At 34.3% G+C, this 27,365-nt stretch overlaps 2 protein-coding genes across 6 annotated transcripts in view; one reads left to right on the top strand and one right to left on the bottom strand.

Moving 5' to 3' along the window:
- Positions 1–420: 420 nt before the first annotated feature.
- LOC125645914 (lipase maturation factor 2-like) overlaps positions 421–27,365 on the bottom strand; it is a 43,056-nt gene continuing 16,111 nt past the window's right edge. The window contains exons 8-16 of one of the 2 annotated variants that reach the window (XM_048871920.2): positions 14,444–14,555; positions 14,196–14,336; positions 13,943–14,048; positions 13,518–13,617; positions 11,518–11,633; positions 6,662–6,786; positions 5,039–5,258; positions 4,639–4,750; positions 421–4,245 (exon numbers count right to left, since the gene is read on the bottom strand). In XM_048871920.2, coding sequence (XP_048727877.2) covers positions 4,096–4,245; positions 4,639–4,750; positions 5,039–5,258; positions 6,662–6,786; positions 11,518–11,633; positions 13,518–13,617; positions 13,943–14,048; positions 14,196–14,336; positions 14,444–14,555 — 1,182 coding nt within the window. In that variant the 3' untranslated portion in view covers positions 421–4,095. Of the gene's footprint in view, positions 4,246–4,638; positions 4,751–5,038; positions 5,259–6,661; positions 6,787–11,517; positions 11,634–12,538; positions 12,655–13,517; positions 13,618–13,942; positions 14,049–14,195; positions 14,337–14,443; positions 14,556–27,365 lie in introns of both variants that reach the window. The other variant, XM_048871919.2, reaches the window with a different exon arrangement.
- On the top strand, positions 12,576–26,208 carry LOC125645913 (malignant fibrous histiocytoma-amplified sequence 1 homolog). Of its 4 annotated transcripts, XM_048871917.2 has the most exons (4): positions 19,859–20,727; positions 20,900–20,923; positions 22,197–22,554; positions 22,762–26,208. In XM_048871917.2, the coding sequence occupies exons 3-4, from the start codon at positions 22,263–22,265 to the stop codon at positions 25,758–25,760; spliced, it is 3,291 nt and encodes a 1,096-aa protein (XP_048727874.1). In that variant the 5' UTR covers positions 19,859–20,727; positions 20,900–20,923; positions 22,197–22,262; the 3' UTR covers positions 25,761–26,208. The 4 variants fall into 4 exon arrangements, with proteins under 4 accessions (XP_048727873.1, XP_048727872.1, XP_048727874.1 ...); XM_048871916.2 differs by lacking the exons at positions 19,859–20,727; positions 20,900–20,923 and adding an exon at positions 12,576–12,708; XM_048871915.2 differs by lacking the exons at positions 19,859–20,727; positions 20,900–20,923 and adding an exon at positions 19,157–19,837.

Here is a 27,365-nt window from a genome sequence, read left to right as displayed (position 1 = left end):
GAATCAGTTGAGAGACACACCCTTATATATACCTAGCAACATTCTAATATTAAGCAGCAGTAATTGAAAGACATGTTCTTAAAACACAAATGAGAATTAGTTAAAAGTATCACCCTGAGGGTACAGCTGCAGCCCTGAAATTTACAAATGATGTCCCCCTTGTCCCAAAGACGCTTCATACCAAATTTGAAGAGAATGGGAATGGTAGTTATCAAGAAGTTAACAATGGATACAGACCAATAGCAATATGTCAACTGAGTGACTCGGGTGCATACAATGTATGCCACCTGCATCACCCAGGTGACCTAAAGAGAACAATAAACAATGAAGATTTGTTTAATTTCCTGACAGGTTTGACTTTTGTGAACTCCACCATTTGCATCTCTCTAGGTAACTAAAAAATGAACAAAGAAAACTGGGTGGATTTATGATGAAGTTTATTTTTTACACTCAAACTTTAAAAGTATAACTAATTAAACACAAACTTCTGTTTTATAATGGTGAAAATTGGGACTTTGAAATCTAAATTAAGATGGGATTTCAAGACTACATATATTATGCAGCTTTAGAGTGGGCACAACAAGAAAATCGCACATAAAAACAAAATGAAAAAAAAAAGAAGGAAAACATGCATAAGGTGAGATAACTCATTTTCAAAATACGAATTCACATTCAAATATTGTAATTCAAATTAATATATATATGTGTAGACCAAATAAAAACAAAGTTTAACTCCTAACTAATTACAACAGTAAGGGAAATGTATTGCTTTAGCAATTATCTCAGAATGCTCATGTTTACCTGAGAAACGGATTTAATATTGTAAAAAACATCAAGAGGCTATGGAGTTGATATTTTTCATGCCTAGAGTTGATATTTTTCATGCCTGCATATTTCATGAGGCACACTGGTGTAAATATGAAATTCTTACAATGAATTGTACCTTAGTCAGCTGGACTTGGTATTAAATTCAAATGAACAAACATCACTGCTGAATAGAAATGATTACTTATTGTCAGAACTGTTAGACTTTGCAGTCGAGAGATATTGTTGGGAATAAACCCCCCCACCCCACCCACCCCTTTGGGCATGTGTATTTCTCTTCCCCCCTTTTGGGCATTTGTATTTCTCTTGACCTAAGGGACAATACTCTGATGAATTTTTCCTATAAGGTCATAATTTCTATTTAATTCATGATCATTGTTGGAAACCCAAGGTCGGTCTCCAACGATGATTTATGATATAAAATACCATAAATTTCTGCAAAGATATTCCTGTGAAATTTAGTCAAAATGCTACTTTGTTGCTAAAACACAACTAGTGTAAAAATTTTATGAATGAAACTTTTGCACATTCATAAGACCTACCTGTAAAATTGCTAATAGTTTCTCTACAACAAAAATACCAGATTAAGATATACGAAGAAATATGAATTGAATTTCCTTCAAAGTATGTGTTTTTGAAGTTCTGTAACCTGGGCCATGGTTTGATAATCATCCGATTCTTACTGCAATGTCTTTCTAACCATCTGTTTGCCATTTAGCTGCAGAACCATAGCTCTGTCCTAATATTTTCTCAGAGAGCTACAAATCTGCAGCCATTTGCCATTGTAAAATTTCTAATCATATGTTTGCCATTTAGCTGCAGAACTGTAGTTCTGTCCCGATATTTTCTCAGAGAGCTACAAATCTGCAGCTATTTGCCATTGGAAAATCTTTCTAATCATCTGTTTGCCATTATGAAATATTCACATGTTTGGGATAACTTGTGCATTCTTCCTCACCGGTATTATTTCACGAAGAAATAACATCGCCATCTACTTCAACATTTTAACAATGATAAATATGACTTTTATAAATATAAGGAATTGACTATTATGCACAGTGAAAGGTGAAGATAACGAACAGTGATCAATCTCATAAATCCCATAACCAATACAAAATATATAGTTGGGCAAACACAGACTCCTGGACACACCAGAGGTGGGATCAGGTGCCTAGGAGGAGTAAGCATCACCTGTTGACCGGTCACACCCGCCGTGAGCCCTACATCTTGATCAGTATGATGTGAAAAATCCTTTACTAATAAAGTCTTACCTGACAAAGGAAATTTTGATTTAGATTCCCTGAGTAAGGGATGTAACTATTGTGTTCATGTTTGAGCTGATTCGTATCATCAAAATGAACTTTTAAATCTAAATTTGAACAAAGACACAACACAGGTGGTAGAAGCATGCTTCTTTCCCCTGTCCTTTTTTTAAATTTCTACTTGCGCTTTCTCACTCTCAATGATTGAAATTCTCTCACTGAAACAGAATTTCACTCCATTTCATTTTGCCATTTTGAAGCTGTAAAATAGTTTAATATGAAAGGGAGGGTGGAATAGAACAAAAGTATATAAATATATATATATATATATATATATATATATATATATATAGCACAATGACTATACTAAAATGCTGCAGTTTAGTCCCCTTGGTGGGAGTTGGCACCTGTTACCTAATAAGTGCACAGAAATTTGTTTCCTTAAACATGTTTATCATTTTCACAACATGTTGAAACTTGTCATACTTTAATATACATTTCTACTTGTAATTATTATTCAATCATATTGATTGAGTATTATTATTGCCCTTTATTCCTAGTTATCTAGAAGTTGGAGAAAACATAACTGAAATTATGTAAGTATCAGTGAATGGAAGAAATTCTCATGCTGACCTAATTTTATATTATCAACCTAAAAATAGATGTGTTGTGAGCCTTGGGATTCTGCAAATTTTTAATACGGAACACGGATTATACAAAATATATGCTTTGACTTGTTTTTATATCCCTTTATCTATTTGATAGCCCTTTCCTCATGAATGTGAACAATGTGCATATGAATCTTGATAAATAGAGTACAGCTGGGAATATTCCAACAGAAATGAAAGTAAATATTAACTTTCATTCTTGAAAATACACGACGGCATGAACTGTGACGCTTTACGCCAGCTTCTCGTTAAGTACTAACGCGCTTCATCAAGTAAGCCGGTGTTAAGTGTCACAGTACTTAACGAGAAGTAAGCCGGCGTAAAGTGTCACAGTACTTAACGAGAATTAAGCCGGTGTTAAGTGTCACAGTACTTAATGAGAAGTAAGCCGGCGTTAAGTGTCACAGTACTTAACAAGAAGTAAGCTGGCGTAAAGCATTGCAGTTTGTGTTCTCATGTATTTCCAAAAATTAAATTTATTTCTATAAATAAACTATTTTTTGTTAAGCTGTAAAGTTCAGCTTGGTATTCAAAATTATAGATTATATCATAATTTGAACTTGTTGTGCATAATTACAAGTATATTCAAACGCCAGAAAATAGAATTACTAGAGCACCATAATACACAAAATTGAACAAATCCCAACATACATGTGCATTCAACAAGTTTGTAAAGAAGACAACTGGTGATAGAATACATGTACGTTGTTTTCACAAACAAAAATTTCCCACCGTACAATTCATACAAAACCGAGTCTCATGAAATCATATTTGGTACAATTTCAATTAAATAAAAAAACTAAGATCTACAGACTAGTTACAATTACTCTTCACAATCTTAAAATAACTTTCTGATCAAACAATGCAGAGATATTATGATTTACATATCTTAAAAATTGTTGTTTGTCATAAAATGACTGTAAAATCATTAGAAGAAACTACTGATCTTCCCAAGATTAACAGTGTCTGTATTATCTAAACAGTGAACCAGAGATATTTTCGAACTTAAAAAAATTGAACATATATTGGAAAATATTTGTTGGCAGATTTTCTTTTGTCTCAATACTGGTACTCATGTACATGCCCAGGAAATTTGACTAAAACAAACAAATCATAATTATTTCACTTTGAAATTTATCATAAAACAAAAGCTATTTTTGTTTAAAAAAATAAAAATAGAATTCCTGAAGGATATACAGAATGAAAATATATCAAAGTGGCATTTTTATAGGATACTATACTGCACTCTGTAGCTGAAACTTCACAGTATGATATAGATAGAGCATACAGTACAGTATTGTATCATCACACTCATGCATACAAACGGAGAATTTGTCTTCTCAGAGCAAAATAAGACCGAAAACATTGGCCATCACTGCAGTTCCTGTAACTGTTATGACAAAGGAGAAGCCCTCAGGTTGACCAATCAGCTGCCGGATGTAATTAACACAAAATCCTAACCCTGTCAGTGTCTTCTTATTGTTATTTGTCTGCAATGGAATTGTACTTTTATTTAGTTTTTGTTCTACTTTTTCGAACAAATTTCTTGACTGAGAGGGTTATCCTCCTTCAATTCTTACTAACAAAATAATTTTTTTCATTTTTGTTTTGGTTTAGACAATTTTTACACAAATGAACAATTCGACTAAAATTGATATTGTGGGTTGAGCATTATACATGTACATGAAATAATATTATAGGTAAATTGACGATATGTACATGTGCATGTAAACATCAGGGCAAATACAACATGATAAGAGAGTTCAGGATATTAACTTTGAATATGGAAAATATTTGTTGATTCCCTTTAAACCTAAAGTACATGTTCGACAAATCATTGAAATTCCCAAAAGCATGAAAATATTACCAATACTAAGACATACCATTAATATTTTTGATCGTCTGAGATAATCTATCAGTGATTCATTATCCTTTTCTAATGCCGGGAAATATTCATTCTTTTCCTCCCGCACCCACCAGTCTTTCTTAGAGTACCTGTTCAAAACAATAGTAAACATGTACGCATACCTAGCTGCACGAGGTACTGGTACAATGTAGTACACATGGACCTAGCTACAGAACTGTAGCTCCTGTCTGTAAGGATGACTTGCATCATCTGTTTAGACTATGCAGCTACAACTACAAAACATTATAATCTACAAAATGTGTGTTGACTTCTTTGGGTAAAAAATGTCTTGTACACCAGCACACAATATTTTGGTCTTGAATCCAGGTATTTTATTTTTGTGCTACTCATACTCATGGTGAAATCTGAGTGCTTACCATTTATCTTTTGGTGTCTGTCCTGTGAAGTGATAGTGGTACAATTTGGCCCTGATGAATCTGGGAGGCTTATCTGGGAACGGATTGTGCTGTATGAGATCCAGTACCTCTCTCTGTCCTGTCATTAGTCGGTAGATCAGGTGGACAAACCAGGTGTTGTGCTGATAGCTGCCCAGTGCTGCAAACCACATCTGCCAGTCCAAGCGGGGCTGATGAGGAGCTGCAAAATGTCCATACATTATTCCATACTATCAAAGACATGTGAAGCATTTTGGTTTATAGATTACATGCCAGCAGTACAGTTTATGGTAGATATCTTTGTTTGGCATTTGAAGGTTACCATGTTCTCATAGTGGCTTGGTAGATCTACATATGTAAAAAGGTGTGATAACAAATGTATAGTGAATTATATTCCCACAAAGAATATTTTGTCCATTTGTGCCCTTTACCTATCTAAAAAGGAAAGAATCATCCCTTAAAACACATTGTACACCAAAAGAAAATTATTATGAGAGATAAGTATGAAATTAATATGATAACAATTTGGAAATAGGGAAACTTTAAAAATTTAGCAAGAAATTTCAGTTTCAGTGATCACTGAGCAAAAAAAAAAAAAAAAATCACCTGTGGTCATCAACTGAGCTAACCAGTAAGGCAACCCAATTTGTGTTTTGATGGAAGTCAGTTATTAAATATTACAATATAGCCCTTAGATTTATGTCATACCAGTATAATGTATAAACAACAACCAAATTACAACAAGAGTACTGCAAACGGTATATAATACACCCGTGAAAATGCTTACATAGAGTGTTTTTCTTATAAAGCCATACTTTGTAGAACTTTGCTTCATGTAATATCAGCCATCATCAGGCTGTGACATTCTTTGCATTGTATGAATAAAAGGTCTTAGCTTGAAATTGTGACAAGAGGTAGATAAGACAAACCAAGAGTTGTGTGTGTAAAATATTTCCCCAAACTTGACCAAGTTCAACAACCTGTAAATATTTAAAACTTCAAAGAAAAAAAAATTGTTGAGAATCAAAATTCTTGCACTATGCACGTCTTCCAAGTTATTTACAAAGACCCTAGCTTCTAAACTGTGAGGAGTTAAAAGGACAAACCATGTCCTTTAATTATTCAATATAATATTTCTCAAAACAGACTCAGTTCAACAACCTGTAATTTTTTCAAATTAAAATTAAAGAAAATCAAAATCCTTGCCACATGCACATCTTCAATACCCATACAAACACTATGTAAAACAAGAAGGTTCCCACTTGAAAACTGTTGGAGAAGTTAGCCAGACAAATTATGTACCCTCCATATTACAATAATTTTCAAATAAAGGGGCAAAACTCCTGCAAGAGAGGTCAAAATGGATCAAACTTGTAGCATGATCTAGAGTGATCCACAAAGATGCTACATAGCAAGCTTCAGCTTTATAATGTGATGGAGAAATGAAATTAGACACAGAAAAAAACCCCAAACGGACAGATAGATGGACAGACATCGCTGTACCATAATACGTCCCGTCTAAAAACGAGCGTATAAAGAGTCAAGAGTAACACCTTCACTGGCTTGTCAGATACAATATTGTCCCTCCCCCCTTTCAAACCTTACCCACAATGGGAGGAACTTTTGAAACATTTCCTGGTTTATAATAAAATTGATATTCCTTCCACCCGCCATCTGGACTGTTGCTGCCTTCTATAATGACCTCTGGTCGACCTCCTACCCCAGTCATTCTGCAAAAAAGGGGGGTAAAAAAATAAGTGGGAGATCTGACAATTATATAAGTATGTATACACAAGGAATATTAACTCTTGGTTGTGCAAGTACACTTGATTGCATAAATGCAATAAAAGTGGTCAATTAACATTAATTTACTTGAAATTCAAAATTGACAGGTATTTCATAGAATGTCTTTTAACCTGACAATGTGCATTATTTCTTCTTTTTTCCTCAAGTTTACTTAAATATTATCATACTACAGTAAGTAGGAGTTCAACTTAAGCTTAAGAATACAACGTACTGATAAGTGGTCACATGTAAATAATGTTCCAAGATTCGTTATTCTTAACAGGTCATTATACTTTTTCAGTTGTAACAGTTGTATGTACTTTTTACAGACTTTAAAGAAATGCACTAACTTCAATTCAAAGCATGATTGCTTTTGCTCATTAAATAGATTTCAAGGGATTTCAAGCTAACAGTACCAGTACAAGGACCCTTTAAGACAGATTTATATCTTACATTAAACCCCGCCGGGAAATAACAATACAGAAGCTGTAAGGCCAGTTTACATGGTCTATCACCTCCTGTCTGGCATTTCACATCCAACAATACCGATCGTGCAAATTAGGAAATCATACAACACACATGAAGTGTGACTGAATGAAAAGGAACCGTCTGCCCTGAATAAGCCAATCATCAATAGTGTGACTGAATGGAAAGGAACTGTCTGCCCTGAATTAGCCAATCATCAATAGTGTGACTGAATGGAAAGGAACTGTCTGCCCTGAATTAGCCAATCATCAATAGTGTGACTGAATGGAAAGGAACTGTCTGCCCTGAATTAGCCAATCATCAATAGTGTGACTGAATGGAAAGGAACTGTCTGCCCTGAATAAGCCAATCATCAATAGTGTGACTGAATGGAAAGGAAATGTCTGCCCTGAATTAACCAATCATCAATAGTGTGACTGAATGGAAAGGAACTGTCTGCCCTGAATTAGCCAATCATCAATAGCGTGACTGAATGGAAAGGAACGGTCTGCCCTGAATTAGCCAATCATCAAGATAGTTAAGACATTTATCCTATATCCAATAGGTATGCACTAGGGGTGAAACGATGTATCGCGATGTGGCCGAATCACGATGTAGAGGTCTCGATTCGATGTTCGATTTATTCCGGGTCTGTTTTGGTTCGATACGGTTCTAGAATCATAGCATACATTAATTGTTTTCGATAACACGGTTTCTGATTGCCCAATGAAATTGAAAATTGCCCAATCAACGTACGAGTAAACTTTGCTGTACCAAAATGGACACAGTAGAGTTGAAAAATGCACCCCCAATGTATAAATCCTGGGTATGGTGACAGTTCGGCTTTAGGACAAGTGATAAGATTGTTGCTTTATGTTAAACGCTTTTATATTATGTAGAGTTTATTTGCAGAGAGCAATAAATACAATAAACATAAAAAAAATCTAAGCATTGTAAAGGATTTGGAACATGCTATTGTATCAAATCGAAAATCATCAAATCGAGACTAAAGTATCGAAAATTGAATCGAATCGAGAAGGTACTGTATCGTTTCACCCCTAGTATGCACATGCGTAGATAAGATAAAGACTATCAATAAAGAAATTAACTAATATTGACACTTACTGAAGGAGAAATACAAATTACAAACACAGTAAATAGTTCCAGGAAGATTACAGGCACATATTATAAAAAATTATTGTCAAAAAGATTACAAATTACAAACATAGTATTAAAATAGTTCCAGGGAGATTACAGGCACATATTATAAAAAATTATTGTCAAAAAGATTACAAATTACAAACACAGTAAATAGTTCCAGGAAGATTACAGGCACATATTATAAAAAAATATTGTCAAAAAGATTACAAAGTACTAAGTAGATGTCTACAAAGTAACCCATGCTAGCTGCATGCCCTTAGACATGCTATGTTAATTGTTCCATATTATTTGATAAGCAGTTTCAATATACAAATGTACATGTAGTTACATTTCCAATAATTTTACTTTTGATATCTTTACCAATTGAAATGACAGCCATTTCCTCATGAATGTGAAAGATGTGCATATTAATCTTGATAAATATGATGCAACTATTCTAATGCTGGAAATTCTCCGACAAAAAATAGAATAAAAAAAGAAAATAGAATGTAAATATGAACAAGATGTGTTTGTGAAACACAAATGCCCCCGATAATGGCCATTGTCACAAGAAATGCTCATGTGCAATATGAAAGCTCTAATATTTACCATTTAGAAGTTATGACCAATGTAAAAAATAAATTAAATGTAGGTCAAATGTCAAGGTCAAAAGGTTTAGTACCAACGGAAAGATTTTGTCACAAGGAATACTCATGTGAAATATCAAAGCTCTAACACTTACTGTTCCAAAGTTATTAGCAAGCTTAACATTTTCAAAAAGTAGGTCAAACTCCAAGGTCAAAGTCACAGGGTCAACAATTTTGGTACCCACGGAAAGGTCTTGTCACAAAGAATACTCATGTGAAATATCAAAGCTCTATCACTTACTCTTCAAAAGTTATTAGCAAGGTTAAAGTTTCAGACAGAATTAAAGAATGAGGGATAGGACAAAAACAATATGCCCCCCGATCATCAATCTCAGGGGCATAAAAAAAATATTGTATTTTTGAAAATACATGAGGATATGAACAGCAACACTTCACACCAGTATATTTTTCATGCAGCACTAGCAGGCTTCATGAAGTATGCAGGCATAAAGTGTCGCAGTTCTATTTCATACCCTCATGTACCATGTAGGTCACACGCACAAGCACAACCACACAACAAACTGGTAAAATGACTATAGGCTCTAGCAGCCAGTTTCTATAATTCAATCATATCATAAAACAACAAGAGGTACTGTGAGCAATGCTCACTAAGAATACCCCCCGCTTACCCCAATCTCTCAAAGGGTGTTGTTAATAGGTATAAATTACTTCTTTCCCAAGTGTAAAAATATGGTATGCCTTTGTAGAAGAAAATGGAAGATATAGTTCGAACACAAATCCATGGTAAAAAACATATAATTTTGACCTTGAGATCAAAGGTCAAGGTCATATGGAGGTCATGAAGGTACATGACACATCGTCTCATGGTGATACACTCATGTGTCAAATATGGTATGCCTATGTCAAAGAACAAAGAAGTCATGGCCCTGACACGAATCCATTGTAAAAACCTTTTATTTTGACATTGAGGTCAAGGTCATATGGTGGTCATGAAGGTACCCGACACATCGTCTCATGGTGATACACTCATGTGTCAAATATGGTATGCCTATGTCAAAGAACAAAGAAGTTATGGCCCGGACACGAATCCATTGTAAAAAACCTTTAATTTTGACCTTGAGGTCAAGGTCATATAGAGGTCATGAAGGTACTCGACACATCGTCTCATGGTGATCCACCTGTGTGCCAAATATGGTATGCCTATGTCAAAGAACAAAGAAGTTATGGCCCGGATACGAATCTGCAGACAGACAGATGGACAGACAGAGTGATTCCTATATACCCCCCTGAACTTTGTTCGCGGGGGTTGGGGGTTGGGTATAATTATTCACATTCTCTTGGTTAATACGACGCTTTAGCTTAGCTACCATCGAAATACAATATTCACTTCACCCTCTAGGCTCAGTGAATATTGTAGGGCTTGATATCTCTTGCATGTGGCCACAGTCAGACCCATTCCCAACTGAAAATTGACTTGCCCCCCCCCCCCCCCCCCCCCCATCTAATTGAAAATATCCCAAAATATCAGCTCACAAGCATAGTAAGAATGGTATCTGTGTTGTTACATAAGATCTTGGGAACAAGTTGGTTTAGATACCGTGTATAAACCACAATCATTAAGACACTAAATGAAATATAAACATGCACATATGCCAAGCCCCTTATTGACAAAGAACATTTAATCACAATATTACACAATGAAAGTATTCCATATTGTTAACCTCTAATCAAATTTAAAAATGGCAACATTTTTACTTTTCTTCATTAACCTACAATGCATCATTTTTGTATATTCAGTACTTTTCCCAAAATTACAATTTTTCAATGTAAAATTCACAGTTAAAATGTTACAGGACAAAATGGATCAATTATGCCCCAATTGCACTTCTGAAGAATCTTAAGAATGTCAATAATTGTATAATAGTGCATCATTAATATACGAAGCAGTTCAACAACATCTTCGTCCTCCATTTGTCAATGTGTAAAACAAAAGCAGAAGATTTGGAAGAAGATTCATCCATTTTTCAAGGATGAAAAGACATGAAAACAGTAAAAAAAAATTTGAGGAAATAAATATATTAATTATGAATATATTACAAACACATCATGAGAATACACAAGGTTCTAATAACGAAGGCCCTATGGTCGGAACTGGTCATCAAAATAAATTACTTGTGCATTTTCATGATGTTGTTGGTCATCTGTTTATTTCCTCAAGTCTATAACCTTAGATCCAGATCCTATTGAATACCATGTAAAATGCACTTGGTGAGACTCTTCCACAATTATAACCCTAGAGTGTTGGTTTCCAGTTTTCACTAAATTTGTATGTAGAATCAAGGAATATTTAAAATGCCAGATATGAAAAATAAAAGACCACGTAAACTGGTCTTCACATTAAAAAAAACAACACCTCTATCTTCCATAAAAGCATGCAGGAATATCACAATACTGAAGCCTTACACTCTAAACAGCCCATAAGAACTTGTGAGTTGGAAAGAATCTACTTTCTCATTCATTCTGAATATCGGTTTGGGAATAAGTTTCGTGGAACTTTGGTCAATCACAGTATGGGGAATCTGAAATGACACGGTAAATGTCAAAGTTCAAGGTTACATGCAGATTAGTAATGTCCTAGGCAGCAGTTCACTGGAAAATGAATCCCACATCAGTCTAACTATGTAGTGACTAAAACAACAGTCGATTCCCCAAACAAGTCACCCTATAACATCGGATGTATCAACCCTGAAAATGATGGGGATCTTCGCATATGATAACCATATACATTGTAGCAAAATTTGGTTTCAAGATTCATTGTTTTTATTATTATACAATAACTAGCACAATCAGTACATCTGTTAAAAAACAACAAAAACTTGACCTTGATACATGTAGCAGAGTTACATCCCCTTCCTCAACAACAGAAATCTTCTCTTCATGTTACTATTCATGTAATTTTCATTTCAATATGTATTACAGTCATCAATGTTAGTACCTAGACACAAATTATTGAAGATGACCTATTCAATAAAACAATTGATGAATTCAATCTGGTTATGACTCAGCTCAATATTTCTTTTAAATAATTAGGTGTTGTCGATTTTTTTGCAGATACTTATGCAAACAAATGCTTAAGTTGAATATCATGCGATCCCATATGCAAACCATTATACAAGACCTCCAGCAAACTGCTAGTTTGGCATGTCATAATTTTCTTTCCTTTTCAATCCTTTACTATTGATCTCAAAATCAATTCTTCACTCTCAATCATCTATATTTTCAGACAGGAAATTGATAAAAAAAAAAAACCCTGTTTGCAAAGAGTTATAGATTTCTGATAGATAAACTAGTAATTTAAAGACTTTTACAAAACATCCTTTCTTTAAGCAAAATCTGCAAATAACTTGTGACAGTTGTTTTAGACCTGTGTGGGATTTCATTACCCCAGGAGAACTGGCCAGGACAACACATGTGCCATAGTTACCTTCTAAACAAGCCATAGGAATTTGTCAAATGGTAGTCTTTAAGATAACTCCTATACCTAAGTAAATCTGGGGAGACATACTGCTGTGTGTGTTTCTCTACAACAGTGTGGGGTACCTAAAATCAATCAATACCATGGATCACTCCCAAACATGCTCTCCAGACAGTGCGGTAAGTTGTCTTCATTTTTTTTTGGATTTTCAAAGTTTGGAATTGATGAAGTATATCATTTAATCTGAAATAATTGGTACTTTTGTCACATATAGATGTTATAGCATTGTTCACTGAAGGCAATGATTTCCGATCAGTACTCTATAATTTTTATAGCGTTGTTCACTGAAGGCAATGATTTCCGATCAGTACTCTATAATTTTTATAGCGTTGTTCACTGAAGGCAATGATTTCCGATCAGTACTCTATAATTTTTATAGCGTTGTTCACTGAAGGCAATGATTTCCGATCAGTACTCTATAATTTTTATAGCGTTGTTCACTGAAGGCAATGATTTCCGATCAGTACTCTATAATTTTTATAGCGTTGTTCACTGAAGGCAATGATTTCCGATCAGTACTCTATAATTTTTATAGCGTTGTTCACTGAAGGTAATGATTTCGGATCAGTACTCTATAATTTTTATAGCGTTGTTCATTGAAGGCAATGATTTCCGATCAGTACTCTATAATTTTTATAGCGTTGTTCACTGAAGGCAATGATTTCCGATCAGTACTCTATAACTTTTATAGCGTTGTTCACTGAAGGCAATGATTTCCGATCAGTACTCTATAATTTTTATAGCGTTGTTCACTGAAGGCAATGATTTCCGATCAGTACTCTATAATTTTCAATGGAAACACATTAACAATCATAAATGGTTCCTACACATACTGGGCCTACTTAAAGAACTCATTTTGAGAAGTTAAAATTCATTTTCATTGTAAATGATGATAAAATAAGGACTATTTTTTATAATTGAACAGTACCAAACTAATGGAGAACATGGCGATTGCAGCTGTTGCCATTACTGAACACTGTATAAAACTCCAGAATTTCCATATCAATCCCTTTTCTTCTATTAGGCACCTGAAAAATTTTGAAAACACACACAGGTAATGCATGAAAAATGAAAAAGTTTCATGATTTTATTGTTTTGTGTCCAGTGAAAAGGTCATTTTCTAAGAAGGGTACGATATGAAAACAGCTCTATATCAGAAATTGTCAGTTTTACTCCTCGTTAGTGAATATAATGATATTAATTCCTGTGATAGTTCTCCAAACTCAAAATTCTTTAGAAGATCCCCCCCCCCCCCATCCTCAAGTACTTTGTAACCTATATTTTCTACATGAGCTAAGAACTTGGACAGAGCTCACAGAAATAGGAAATCTGAATTAAGATTTAATTACAAACCTGACAATAGAGATAAGAATGTGATATCCCAAGGACACGGCTCCTAAGACTATGGTCCATGGAACAATAAATTCTAACCATTTGAAAAAATCAGCCTTGGAAAAAGCTACAAAGAGGAAAGAAATGATTTTTAACTCTTTAATTAATCAGCAATTTAAGAAAATACAGACTTGTTTCATAACCTTAATTTTACAGACGAACAAAGTATGATATTCATTTTGCCAAATTACTTAATGCCGAATTCCAGACTTACCAATATTTGATTTTATTTCGAAGCTGGGACTAAAAGAAACTTGGAGAGAAAACTGTTTTCCTGTTTGATATGCTAGATAACTGTATATCACAAGTGAAACTGATTTGTTGAAAATGTTTTGTATTGTTGAGGGCTTTGTCACTAAAATAAAAACAGACAAATATTAATTCAAAAGCATCTTAAACTTTGTCAAGTGATATTTTAGACTTTTAAGTATTCTGTGTTAATTCTGCCCGCCCAGATTTTACCTTTGGATCTTTTGAAGAAATCATCCTCTACTAGTGAAAAACAAAGAGCTGTGGTCAAAAGATTGAAGAAATTGTAATTCCCGGTGACGATGATGAGCATCTGCAACAGAATCTGAAACAAAACAAAATTATCACTGCCAATTCAGCCCATTTGAAAAAAAAACAACCACCCCATACTGTATCACAAACACACCACAAAATAGAGCATATGGTATGTTCACATAAAACCATACAAAGCAAACTATTATGTCCCACATCACTTTTGAAATGCAGTTGCTCAAATAAGTCATACCTTTTTAAATGCCACCATCAAATCGTATACACGTAAATCTATTATACAGTTGGTGCATGAACAAGAATTTTGGACCCTGTCAAAGTTTCCTTACCTAAAATTTATAACTCATCTGCCATACAACATCTCACACTCTATGATACGCCACCATAAAAAATCATTTGAATTAGTGATGATTACTCGCTTTTCCCCAATCCATAAAACAGACCCCAAGTCCAAAATCTTCACATAAGTACAAATTACATCCACCCTCAAATCATCTGAATCTGTTACGGTAACAAAGAACAAATGTGGACAAGATCATGTGGACCAACATACTAAAGACAACACTGCCCACATTTTAATAATAAAAAAAATCTTTAAAAAAATTTACACTGCTTTCTAAAGCAGAACCTGTATATCAATAAAACAGTAAGGATGGTAGAAACCATAAATGTGTCCATGCACTTTAATACATCTCTTTAAAGGTATGTGTTTTATCATTCAAGGGGCAAGATGGCAGCAGCCATATCTGAAAGGATACATGACTATGTTTTAAACACTCTATTCATTACTACAGATGAAATTGTACATTGCTTCAAAACTAAGGAATGGCATCTGCAAAACAAAAGGCCCATGGGCACACCTGAGTCATCTTGGCCCTGCCATTGTTCAGCTGTTGTGATTTTTAAAAGATTTTTTTTTTTATCAATCTCTGTTCCCACAAAAATGTTGATCCCATATTGTGGCTTCAACCTACTCCCAAAGGATCATAACTTAACTGAAAATGAATTCACATAATACAGAGATGCCTCAACACCAATATGACTAACATGACCTTGCTGTTCTGGATAAGACCAAGGTCACAAGGTCATAGATCATGGTATGATATCTTGCCATAAGAAATCTACATACAAAATATGAAAGCTCTAGATCTTAAATAGTTCAAGAGATATGGAATAGGTCAGATTTTTTTTGAAACTAGGTCAAACTTCCAGGTCAAGGTCACTAGCAAGCTGTCCAGCACTCTGACAAAAAATAAGGGCTACTTTTAGGGCTAAAATTAGGAATTTCATGACTAAATCAAAGCAGTTTTAGACATTTAAATGGTCTTACTTTTGCAATTTTCACAATAAAGAATCTCACAAAAAATACTCTCCGTGCAGGAAGGGCATCTTCCAGCTATTATTGGCAATAACCTTAATAGTCACATCTTTGCCACAAAGTCACAAGCAATAAACAGCTTGACACATGGATTCACAGGTCAAATTTTGTTTGAATGCATTTTCAAAATTGCTAGAATATAAATATATTTTTAAAAAATAGGAATTGTCAAGAAAAATTAGGGCTTTTTTTGGATTCCTCTTGAATTTAACATGTTTTAAGGAATTTCAGCAAAACTAAAACAAATTAGGATTTTTTTAAGGAATTTTAGGGCTGCTGGACAGCCTAGCCTGCACAAGGTCAAACACCAGAGTAAAACAAGGTCTTGCTATAAAGAATGTGTACACAAAATATGAAAGCTTTACCTTAAATATTTCAGGAGATATTGATTAGGTCAGGTTTTAAAGAAAGTAGGTTATCACAAAGTCTTGTCATAAAGAATCTATATACAAACTATGAAAGCCCTACCTTGAATAGTTCGGAATATACATATAACAGGTTATGTTTTCTTAAAAGTAGGTCAAATTCACAAGGTCAAAGGTCATAGTATGAAATAAAAGGTCTTGTCATAAGAAATCTATAACACACAGAATATGAAAGATCTATCTTAAATAGTTTAAGAGATATTGAATACGTCAGAATTTAAAAAGTAGGTCCAACTCCAAGGTCAAGGTCACAAGGTCATACTTTATAAAATAATAAGGTCTGGCCATAAAGAATTCATATACAAAATATGAAAGCCCTACCTTAAAGCTGTATGACCCGATGTTCATGTATTATTTTTGTACATAATTACTTTAAAGCAGATTAATTACTTTATAAGGTTATTAACTCTCCCTTAATTACATGCTTGAAAACATCTGCATGTAAAAGAAAACAGTGAGAATATTATTTAGAAAGTAAATATAGTGTGGTACATATATAGATCATCCCATAGATTATACAGTGTTGGACGTCTATAAATAGACCCACACGCTTCAGGCGAATCCCAACATGATGTATTACCTCATACTCAACTGTCTAGTTTTAAGGCTGAAAGAGCATAAAACAACGAATTACTAAGAGGTATTTGATATTTTTATTTCTATTAAACTTATAGCACGGTAATGTTGTAACAAAATACACAGCTTCACACAGATAAGACCACCGATGATCTGAAAGTTTGAACTGATCACGCGACTGTCACTTGAAATGGCAGAGTCACTTTGTAAACATCGATTTAAAATCAAATAATTTTGGTTAAAACAGGTGAAATAATGTATGACATGTCATACAGCCTCATAACTATATACGTGCGATGATTTAATAGCGGTTTTACGAGATGGAAAAAAATATTGTAATTCGGACCATACAGCTTTAAATAGTTCAGGAGATGTTAAATAGGAATTTTTTTTAAAAAGTAGGTCAAACTCCAAGGTCAAAAGATCAAACATCAGTGTGTACAAGGTCTCGCCATAAAGAATCTATATACAAATAATGAAAGGCCCACTTAAAATAGTTTCAGATATATTCAATAGGTTATGTTTTCTTAAAAGTGGGCCAAACTCCAAGTTCAAGGTCATGATATGAAAGGTCTTGCCATAAGAAATATACATACAAGATATGAAAGATATACCTTAAATAGTGCGCCCCATCCTACCCCCAGGAGCCATGATTTTAACAAACTTGAATCTGACAATATGTCAGGAACTTTCCTGTAAATCTCAACTTTTCTGACCCTGTGGTTCTTGAGAAGAGAATTTTTAAAGATTTTCCCAATTAATATACCCATATGTAAAACTTTGATCCCCTATTGTGGCCCCATCCTACCCCTGGGGGCCATGATTTGAGCAAACTTGAATCTGCACTATATTAGAATTACTTTTCTGGTCCAGTGGTTCTTGAAAAGATTTTTAAATGACCCCACCCTATTTTAGAATTTTCATGATTATCTCTCCTTTGAAGGAGGCATGACCCTACATTTGAACAAACTTGAATCCCCTTCACTCATGGATGATTGTACCAAATTTGATTGAAACTTGTCCAATGGTTCTAGAGAATAAAATAAAAATGTGAAAAGTTTACGGACAGATGGACGGACGACAGACAAATGGTGATCAGAATAGCTCACTTGAGCTTTTAGCTCAGGTGAGCTAAAAATTGGTGTCAAACTCAAGGTGCCAGAATGTAACACCCTATTAGATATCTGTGATCAAAAGACTGGCACCCGTACAGGGCTGTTTATTGGTAGGACTATCAGACAGGAATGACTTACTATTGTCATCAGGCACTCAGACACAACGAAAATACTGATTTAAAGTAGATCAATAGACTGCTAGTGAATTGGAACTTTAAAGAGGTACCCTGAAGGATACATGTACAGAAGGATACATGTACAGAGCATCTATTCTATGCTCCAATTTGGTGGGCAAAAGCCTTTAAATCAGAAAATAACAATTAATGATGTACTTACAAATTGCAACAGAGCAAAATCAATCAGAGAGATAACTTACAGAATATTATGGTCTCAGACTAATAATTTTCTGCTTATCATCGTTTTATTTTTGTTTTTAAACTTTTCCTGGTTACTTTCTTGGAATGCACCATTACAGAAAATGTTTTCTGCTACCCGTATTCAAGAAACCAGAAAATTACAAGCACAGTGGCACAAACAACAGTGCAAATTTTCTTCAAAAAGACAATTCTCTGTGAAAGTTTTTAAAAGCCTTTTCATCTTATCGATTACCAATTCATTTCCTTTTCAATATTATTCTAAACTCCTCTTATATCTAACATAAAAACACAAGTTACTCATACAGTTTTTCGTGCTGTGTATTTTAATCATCAAGCATGTTTTGTAAAAGACCAGATGCCTTATGGTGTCCTTAATACAATTTAACCAGTCGTAACAATGCATTTAAATGTCCCTTGAATAAACTGTATATCAAACTTTCGATGTTCTTTTTTTTCCCTGTGCAATTTTCATAATGACAGGTGATAAATTTTACGGTTCCAGAGTCTTGACAACAACTAATGTTGACTTTTGAAGCGTCAAGTGATTGCAAGAGAACGAGAACCAGCTTTAGTGTTTACTGTTCATAGACATTTCCCCCTTGCTCCTGTATGTACCTGCAAAATATTTCTCATTAAATGTGCCTAAAAGCAAGATATTAATTTGAATTTGATTCTGGATATGACTTAATCCGGTAAAAAATTCAGGTAAGTGTAATGATGTCTCTGTTGAAAATTCAGTCGTAGACAGGTAGTCATTTTAAAAAGAAAAGAAATACATGCATTAGGTGACTCAAAAAAATTTAAGGAGAAGTTGAAAACTAATATAAAATTTGTCAAAATCAAGCCCACATAAATAATTCATATAGATATGACAGATTAAGGCCCTGAGTGCGAATTAATAATCATTTTCACGTGCTTAATCCAGAGCTGTTCACGGGTTATCTGCAGATATTGAGTACTGTTAAGCATTCAAAAGAAAGTTTATTCATATTATGAACGGATTAATTTGGCTCAGACTTTTCAGTAGAGAATTGAGGTCATTAACGAATTAATACTGCTAACAAGTGCAATTACTTCTGATTTTGAGCAAAATGTAAAGATATATACTGCCCGAAGATTTAAAAAGTGTGTCTGGCTAAATCAGGCTTTTCAATTTTAAAAACAATTTAACAGTTCAATGCATGTGTATTTCATTTTGACCACACAGAGAATTAACCGTATAAAATGTTTTAAGATTCAAAGAATGATGCCGAATGTGTTAGTTACTGGCATTGACTTCAAGACTTTCGTCTTTGAAGTGGTGAGATGAACCTTATAAAACATAAAGGACTATAGCTGTGAAATAAAGAATGTGAAAGCATTGAATATCTCATCACTTCAAAATGAGGCGAGAAAGCAAGGAGAAAATTCAGACAATCAAAAATGGATCTATTATGACCTGTCAGTTGGTCACTAGTTCTCGTAGGGTAAGTATTGACCATTTTGACTGTTGTCATGGTAACGTGTACTAATATACTTTCACCAGGGATTTAAAATGCAATATTTATAGGAAAACAAAATTGATGAATAATTTTTTTTTTAAAAAATAGAGGCGTACAAAACAAATATCACTTTGGCCTCATGGTTTAAAATTTAATTATATCTTTCATTGAAAATCAGCCTAGATAGTTTAAAGACACAATTTGTTTCTTTCTTGTTTTCCCCTTTACACTATTAAGACTATTATTAATGCTTAGCCTACAGTCCCTTTAATACATTAAGGTTATCTATTCTTCTAAATCCCCTTGAAGAGCCCCTGAGATTAAATCCATTAGTTTACATAGGAGAGCTCCAAGGTTACGATCTTAAAAGCAATGCCTCATGCTCAAAACTGTTTGTAGAATTTTAATAAGTGATGTTCAATGTATATTGATTTCTAATGAATGGAATGACGACTCAAACTTGGACTTAAAACATTAACATTGTCTACTAGTGGCTATGTGTGAAGACTTTTGGCATGGACAAGTTTTATTCTACTGCTAGTGTGGGCTTTGAACCTTTAATTAACAGAGGATTAATGCAAGATTAAGTATTTTATTCAGACTTCAGAATATTTTTTTTTTTTTTGAGTTGTGACAACCTACCTGATGTAAATAAATTCCACTTCAGACTTTGTTAACTCCCGGGAGAATAACACTTGATGGTTTAATTCAATTAATCTAACATTGGAAGAAAAAATCAAAACAATGACTTGTGAAAAGTGGTTTTCGTAAAAAAAATAATATTTAGTTTAACAAGGAAAAAAAAAATGAGGGACAAAGAAAAAGGAGCAGGCATGCTTAAAAAGGCTAGATTTGAACGGAATCCCGAGAACAAGGTAATGTAAACAACAACATTCTCAAAATTAAACGACGAAAATCTAAAACTCAAATATTTATATGCAATGGATGTCATTGAACTATTATTTTGAAAATATAAATTGACATAAAAAATGTACAAAGTCATCAATTTTATCAATGCAATAAAAAGTATGAATCTGGATATTCCAGCACTAAAAGGATCTATTCATTCTGGTATTTATTAATTGCTTTGCAAGATTAGAGTGAATAGTTGCTAGTTAAGGAATTCTATAAGAGAGTTATTGATTGAAACCTGTGCTACCTATTCACTAGTACAAGACGTTAGCATTCCCTGAAGAATGCTGTTAACATTTATTCGTTGGACACATAGGCATTTGTTTGCCATTCCTGACAGACGGTATATCCTTGGTCCTTCTTTAAATTGACAAACACATTTACATACTTGAGCTAAGTCTGAAATATATTCCAATTGAGATTTGGGAAGTTTAAGAATTGGTGTAAACGACACTCTCTTAGCATTTAATCTGAAAAATATAAATCCAGGTACTTGTTAGCTCTTCAACACATGAAGCTAAAACTTGTAATTCTCAGATCGGTATCCTTATGGTAGCAGTTGATATTTAATGTGTAAATGTGCAAAGTTTTGAAATGGCATGTTTTGCATATATATATATATATATATATATATATATATATATACACACACAGAAAAAATGTTGGAGGTATGTGATTAAATTGTAATGTCATTCTTATTTCTCTAACAGCTCTTTTCTCTTCCAGTTTTGCTTTCTATAAATCATATAATTCAGCAATAGAAAACATCAGGTAACATTTATCAAATCTATACCCAAAGTACTTAACAGATTTACCAGATGTTACATGAACACTGTGTTAAAATCTTTCTTATCTGTTAATCTGCATGGGGCAAACTGTCCATGAATATGGCAACATTATTGATTATAGATATCTTTTAAATCTTGAATAGAGTTTTAAATCCAATTTACGCTGCTGGATTTAACATTTAAGAGGCATGCTACATTTGCATGCAGCTCATAAAAAAACTTTTCAAACCACCATTAATTTTCTTTATCAAAGTTTGACATGTGCATAATTTGTTGTCAAAATCCACAAAAAGGTATAATGGTTAAGAATTAATTTAAAGATGATCAGATTGATTATGTTGATATAAATCAAAATTCTTAAGTCCTATTGAATGACATCACATTCCTATCATTTCTTATACATTCTAAAAATACTTCCTTATATTTGCAAACTTGCTCTGCAAAGCAATCCTTCCAAGATGCAGCATATGTAAATGAAGTTTGAAGAGATATACCTGCATTGCAGTGTGTGGCAGCTTTGCATTTGGCCATATGATTTCAATAAATTCAACTACTACCTACATATTTGAATTTGTTTATCAAAAATTAAATGTTGTTCTAAAAATTAAAAATTACTTAGTGTTTATGCGTTTGAATTTCTGCAGGGATCTAAGAGCCCTAGCCCTACAAGAGCATCTAGCAAAAGCCCCAAAAGGACAGGCTCGGGTAAGATGTCAGACTCTCGCCCCCAGTCTGCAAAATCCAAATCACCGTCCCCAACAAGAAAGGGCTCAGCTAAATCCCGATCAAGCTCCCGGAAAAGGGGTTCCATTAGCCCTGGTAGCAAGAAGAGCAAAAGTCCCTCTCCAAATCGTAAAGGGACCTCCTCTGCATCTTCCAGGGGTCGTTCAGCAGGAAAGAAGAAAGTGAGAGTGAAGTCCCCTTCTAGGACCCAGTCCGGACTGAAGATCAGGGATCTCTCTGACCAAGGTCTTACTGCTGTTCCACCCAATCTCCTGGCTGGTAGGTTCATGTACATGAGCATTATCAATTAATTCACACTCTCTCAATGTTACATGTATATTTTATTAACATATAGAATTAAATGTTTGAAATGTATCTGGTATTTCACAACTGGAGACAAAGGAGTATAACAGCCTCTAAAGTACACAGATCATTGATTTAAAGATTAAACAGTTTAGTAGTATTAACTCTTTTCTTTAATTACAGAGAAAGACTTAGGAATCGTGAACCTCTCTGGCAACAACCTCAAAAATCTACCGACTGAGATCGCAAGATGGGACAAAATAGAAAAGCTAGACCTTAGCAAAAATTATGGACTACGCAGAACAAAAGCCAGTGACAATACTAGCTTGCCTCAGGAAATCCTCACACTTGTTAATCTACGAGAGCTCATCATTTCAGAATGCAACCTACAGAGACTTCCCCCCATCATTTGGCAGATGACAAACCTCCATGTGTTGGATATCAGTCGCAACAAGATCAACATTCTTGTGCCAGAGGTAGGAAACCTGAGTAATTTGAGGAAAATCAACTTAAAGCACACAAATATCACCTCCCTGCCACCAGAGATTGTGTACTGCCAAGACCTTGAAGAAATTCTCTTGTGGGGAAACAAGATTTCAACTTTACCTGAAACACTACCAGAATTACTAAAGCTAAAAACTCTAGGGTTGAATTATCGTGATTTCTGTGGACAAATGGATGCTATGAGGGAAAAGTTTCTCAATACTGGGCAGGTCAAATCAGACTATATTCCTCAAATTGTGTTTGACCTCCCTGCACTAGAGACACTAGATTTAGAGGGTACTAAGATTAATAATATGCCTGAAACAACTAATCATGGTTTAAGAGAACTCAATCTCAGCAGAAATTTTCTCAATGTTTTGCCAAGGAGTGTGTACAATTTGAATCATTTGACTTTGTTAAATTTATCTGATAATCAGTTCAACAGTCTCCCTGATGAACTGGGAAATCTGAAAAGTTTAACGAAGCTTCGGCTTGCAAACAACCAAATCCACTTCCTACCTCTGACCATTGGAAACCTGAAAAATTTAAAAGAGTTGGATGTATCATTTAATAAGTTGAAAAGATTTCCTATCAATATTAAAGGCCTCAGGAATCTGAAATATCTTCACGCTGAGAAGAACGATCTGACTGCGGTGCCTGATGAAATCTGCGAACTGGTGGAACTGCAAACACTTAACCTGACAGAAAACAACATCCACACATTACCGATGAGGCTGCACCGCTTAACAAAACTGAAAGATGCCCATGTCTATGACAGATACAATAAGCATGGTCTGTGGCTTTACAAAAACCCACTCACAACTCCACCAATGGAAATATGGAGGACTGACAAAACTGAAAAAATATTTGACTACCTTAAAAAATTGGCCATTATCAAAACAGAGAATCTGCAAAGACAAAAAATGCTGGTCATGGGAGAATCCCAATGTGGAAAATCCACATTAATCATGGGATTGGTTCATGGTATATCTTTGTCTCCAGTAGAAAATGAGGAAAAGGGAAGGAAATCAAAGCAAGAAGATGCAGAAGACATCCTTAAGAGAAGAAAAAGTCATGACTTCAACACAGAAAATGCTGTTCAAGAAAACGAAGACTGTCAAAAAGAAATCCCATCTCTTACAAGCAAAACAGAATTCATTGAACAAACCATTTGGAAAACTGAAAACATGGTGGAATTTGTGATTAATGACTTTGGTGGAGATGATGCGTACCGAATAAGCTATCCACTATTCCTAGATGCAAATGCTCTGGTTCTCTTGGTTTATGACCACAGTGAGTATTCCAAGAAAACCCACCAAACCTCCATTGGTGAGTGGCTGGACCTCCTCAGTAGATACACTCCTGGTGTTACAATCAAACTTGTGGGCACCAAATCAGATTTGTGTGAAGATTCATATGCTGTGGAAGATACAGCGGACCTTGTGCAAGAACTAGTTCAGGAACACTTAGAAAACTATTTAGGCAAGTTACGGATGGAACTAAGTCTTGTTGAAAGGGACTTGAAAGAAGCAAAAATTGGCTCCATTCAAGATTACATCGAACATCTAGAAAATCAGAAACAAAAATTAGAATACCTTCTCTCAAAACCTGTGAAAATCATACCCGAAATTGCCACTGTGTCTTCACAAGAAGGACTACCAGGAGTTAGTCATCTTGTGAACAGTATTGAACTGCTAGCCATTGATACTGAACTGTTTCCACATGGCCAGCGATGTATACCTGACCTGTGGAACAAACTTCGTGCCAGACTCAAAAGACGAAGTGGATACTACCTCAGCTGGGAGGTAGTGGAGAAGGTGGCCAACAACTCCCACGTTAAAGATGATGCTATCACTAATGCTCTGCAGTACCTCCACGATATTGGGGAAGTCATGTGGTTCAAAAACATCCCTGGACTCTCCAGAATCTTGTTCCACAAGCCTCGGCTGTTAGTGGATTTAATCACCTCACTTTATCATTATAACTTTGGTGAATTCTTCAACTATGATGACAACAAAATCTTCATGAGCATGGGGAAATTCAAAAAAGATACTTTCAATGAGGCAGTGGAAATATTTGTCAAATATGGACAAATTTCCCGACCGCTTCTGAGCTGCTTGTGGTTTAATCATCGCCTTACAGAAGCAAAGTTTACAGAACTTTTAGAACTCATGCCATACCTGGATATCTGTTACACCATTCCTCAACCAGAAGTTCCCTCAGGGAATAACATTGCACTTCCCCTGATGGTGCTTCCATGGTACAACAAGGAGTTTGCAGAAAATGATGTGGTTGAGGACTTTGAAAAGAACTCTCCAGAAAAAGTGAAACCAGTCATTTTAGAATATCAATTTCCTCTTCAACTACCACAAGGTGTGTTCGAGAAAATCTCCGTTTGCCTTCAAGATCACGTTTTAACAAGAATCGACTGGAAAAATGCAGTTTATGCCACTCTGGAAGATGCCAGCTTCCTTCTTTGCTTGGCAAGTGATCCAAGTAATCCATGTGACTCAATAAAACTCATGTTCAAAGGCCAGTCTGATGCTCTTCCTGTTTCTAGTTTAAAGACAGTCTCCCAAGTCATTACTAACACACTGTACAAAGTTGAAGGTCTTATTTGGAAAATCAAAGCATCTAAAGATGTATGGTCAAATCATGCCATTCAATTCATACAGAAAGACATTGTTTGTGAAGAGTAGAAGTACTGCTGTTTTGTTTTTAAACTTTAGCAGGTTTTAATCAAATAGAACACTAGATTGCAATGCATCTTCAAATGAATCTCACTCACTGAAGATGAATGATGCTAGAATAATAGAATGACTGGTGACAGATATGGAGAGAGAGAGAGAGAGAGAGAGAGAGAGAGAGATTCATGTTAGTGGAGTGAATGTAGTATAATAATATTTTGACCATCATAAACTATAGTGAAGATTACACTTCATTTTATTAGTAAACCCTGTTGAACAAACTCTTTGATATGCTAGAACATTTTTTTATGCATGAACTGCTTTTCATTCAAGCAAAGATATCTGTGATAGTCACACAAGTATTTATTAAACTGCTACATTTTTTCAAAGTGTTCTTTATGTAATAAAATTGATCAAAATACAATGTATGTGTCTCTGATAATAAAGTGATTCCACTGGCCTTCATTATCTGAATGACACTCTAGATCACCATAGCGACTCAATAAATTAAGCAACATCCTGTCAATAGGTCATACCCTGTAGCATTTATTTTGGAAGAGTGTTAATTTGGTGATTCCAAATTGCACAATATTAATCACCAAGCCCTTTTATAGTTATATATTAGATGTTAGATCCTTATTGACAATGTAAAATTACTTACAAACCTTTATCACTAACATGCACCAAATTTTACACTTAGTCTACCAAAAAAATCCACTATCTGCATCTCCTGCACAACAAGCGACCATAATTTTCCAAACCCATGGCTTGATTCAGACTATTTTTAGCAATTACTTTAAGTCCTCAAAAAATACTTTTTGCAATGAATATCATTTAGGACTAATCAATATACCAAGCTGTCAGAGATTGTTTAAACATCAACTGATTCACATTAATGACCAGTGATGATGATTGCTTGTTACAGAGTATCTTTATTTTCAAATATCAGTACTATGCAGTGTTTTTCACATCAATTTTAAAAGCTACCCTATGCTTTATTGATTTGGAAAAAATCAGTGACATCTTTGGTTGGGAATTTTCATCCATGATTTGAAAAATTATTTTTAAATTACTTAATAATATTATTATTTTTTTTAACTATAACTTTTTTCAGAACCTTTTCGCATAATACTTTAAAATTATGTGACAATTGGCATGCTCGTCATGAAATCAAAATTATACAGAATTCTAAAAAAAAGTTTGATTAAATGATGAAAACATCCTGTTACTGTCTAATATTTTCTCTCATCAAGAAGCTATTGATGCAATAGTAGGTCACAATCAAAATAATCGTTATAAAGTTGAAATAAAACTTTAATCACTTCATCTCTTTGGAAAGTTTGACATCATCTTGGGGACTTTTGCAAGGGGTAAATGCCTAAATTCTGTAGTAATGTTTATGCATGAAAAACACCGCTACATTTGATAATGTATACATATAGTTTCAACAATTTTTGTTAATATTCATTTAATCTTATTGGTCTATTGCATAAATTTCATGAACATGTCATTATCAAATTGATTAGGATCAAAGTCATACTATTTTTTCCATCATAAAACTTCATAACCACAGCAAAATCATGAAATTGAAAACATACCACTTTGTACATTCATATG

This window comes from Ostrea edulis, chromosome 6, assembly GCF_947568905.1.
Source record: "Ostrea edulis chromosome 6, xbOstEdul1.1, whole genome shotgun sequence".
Lineage (NCBI taxonomy): Eukaryota > Metazoa > Mollusca > Bivalvia > Ostreida > Ostreidae > Ostrea > Ostrea edulis.
Note: the sequence above shows the minus strand (reverse complement) of the source record. Positions and strands in the feature narration are given on the sequence as shown.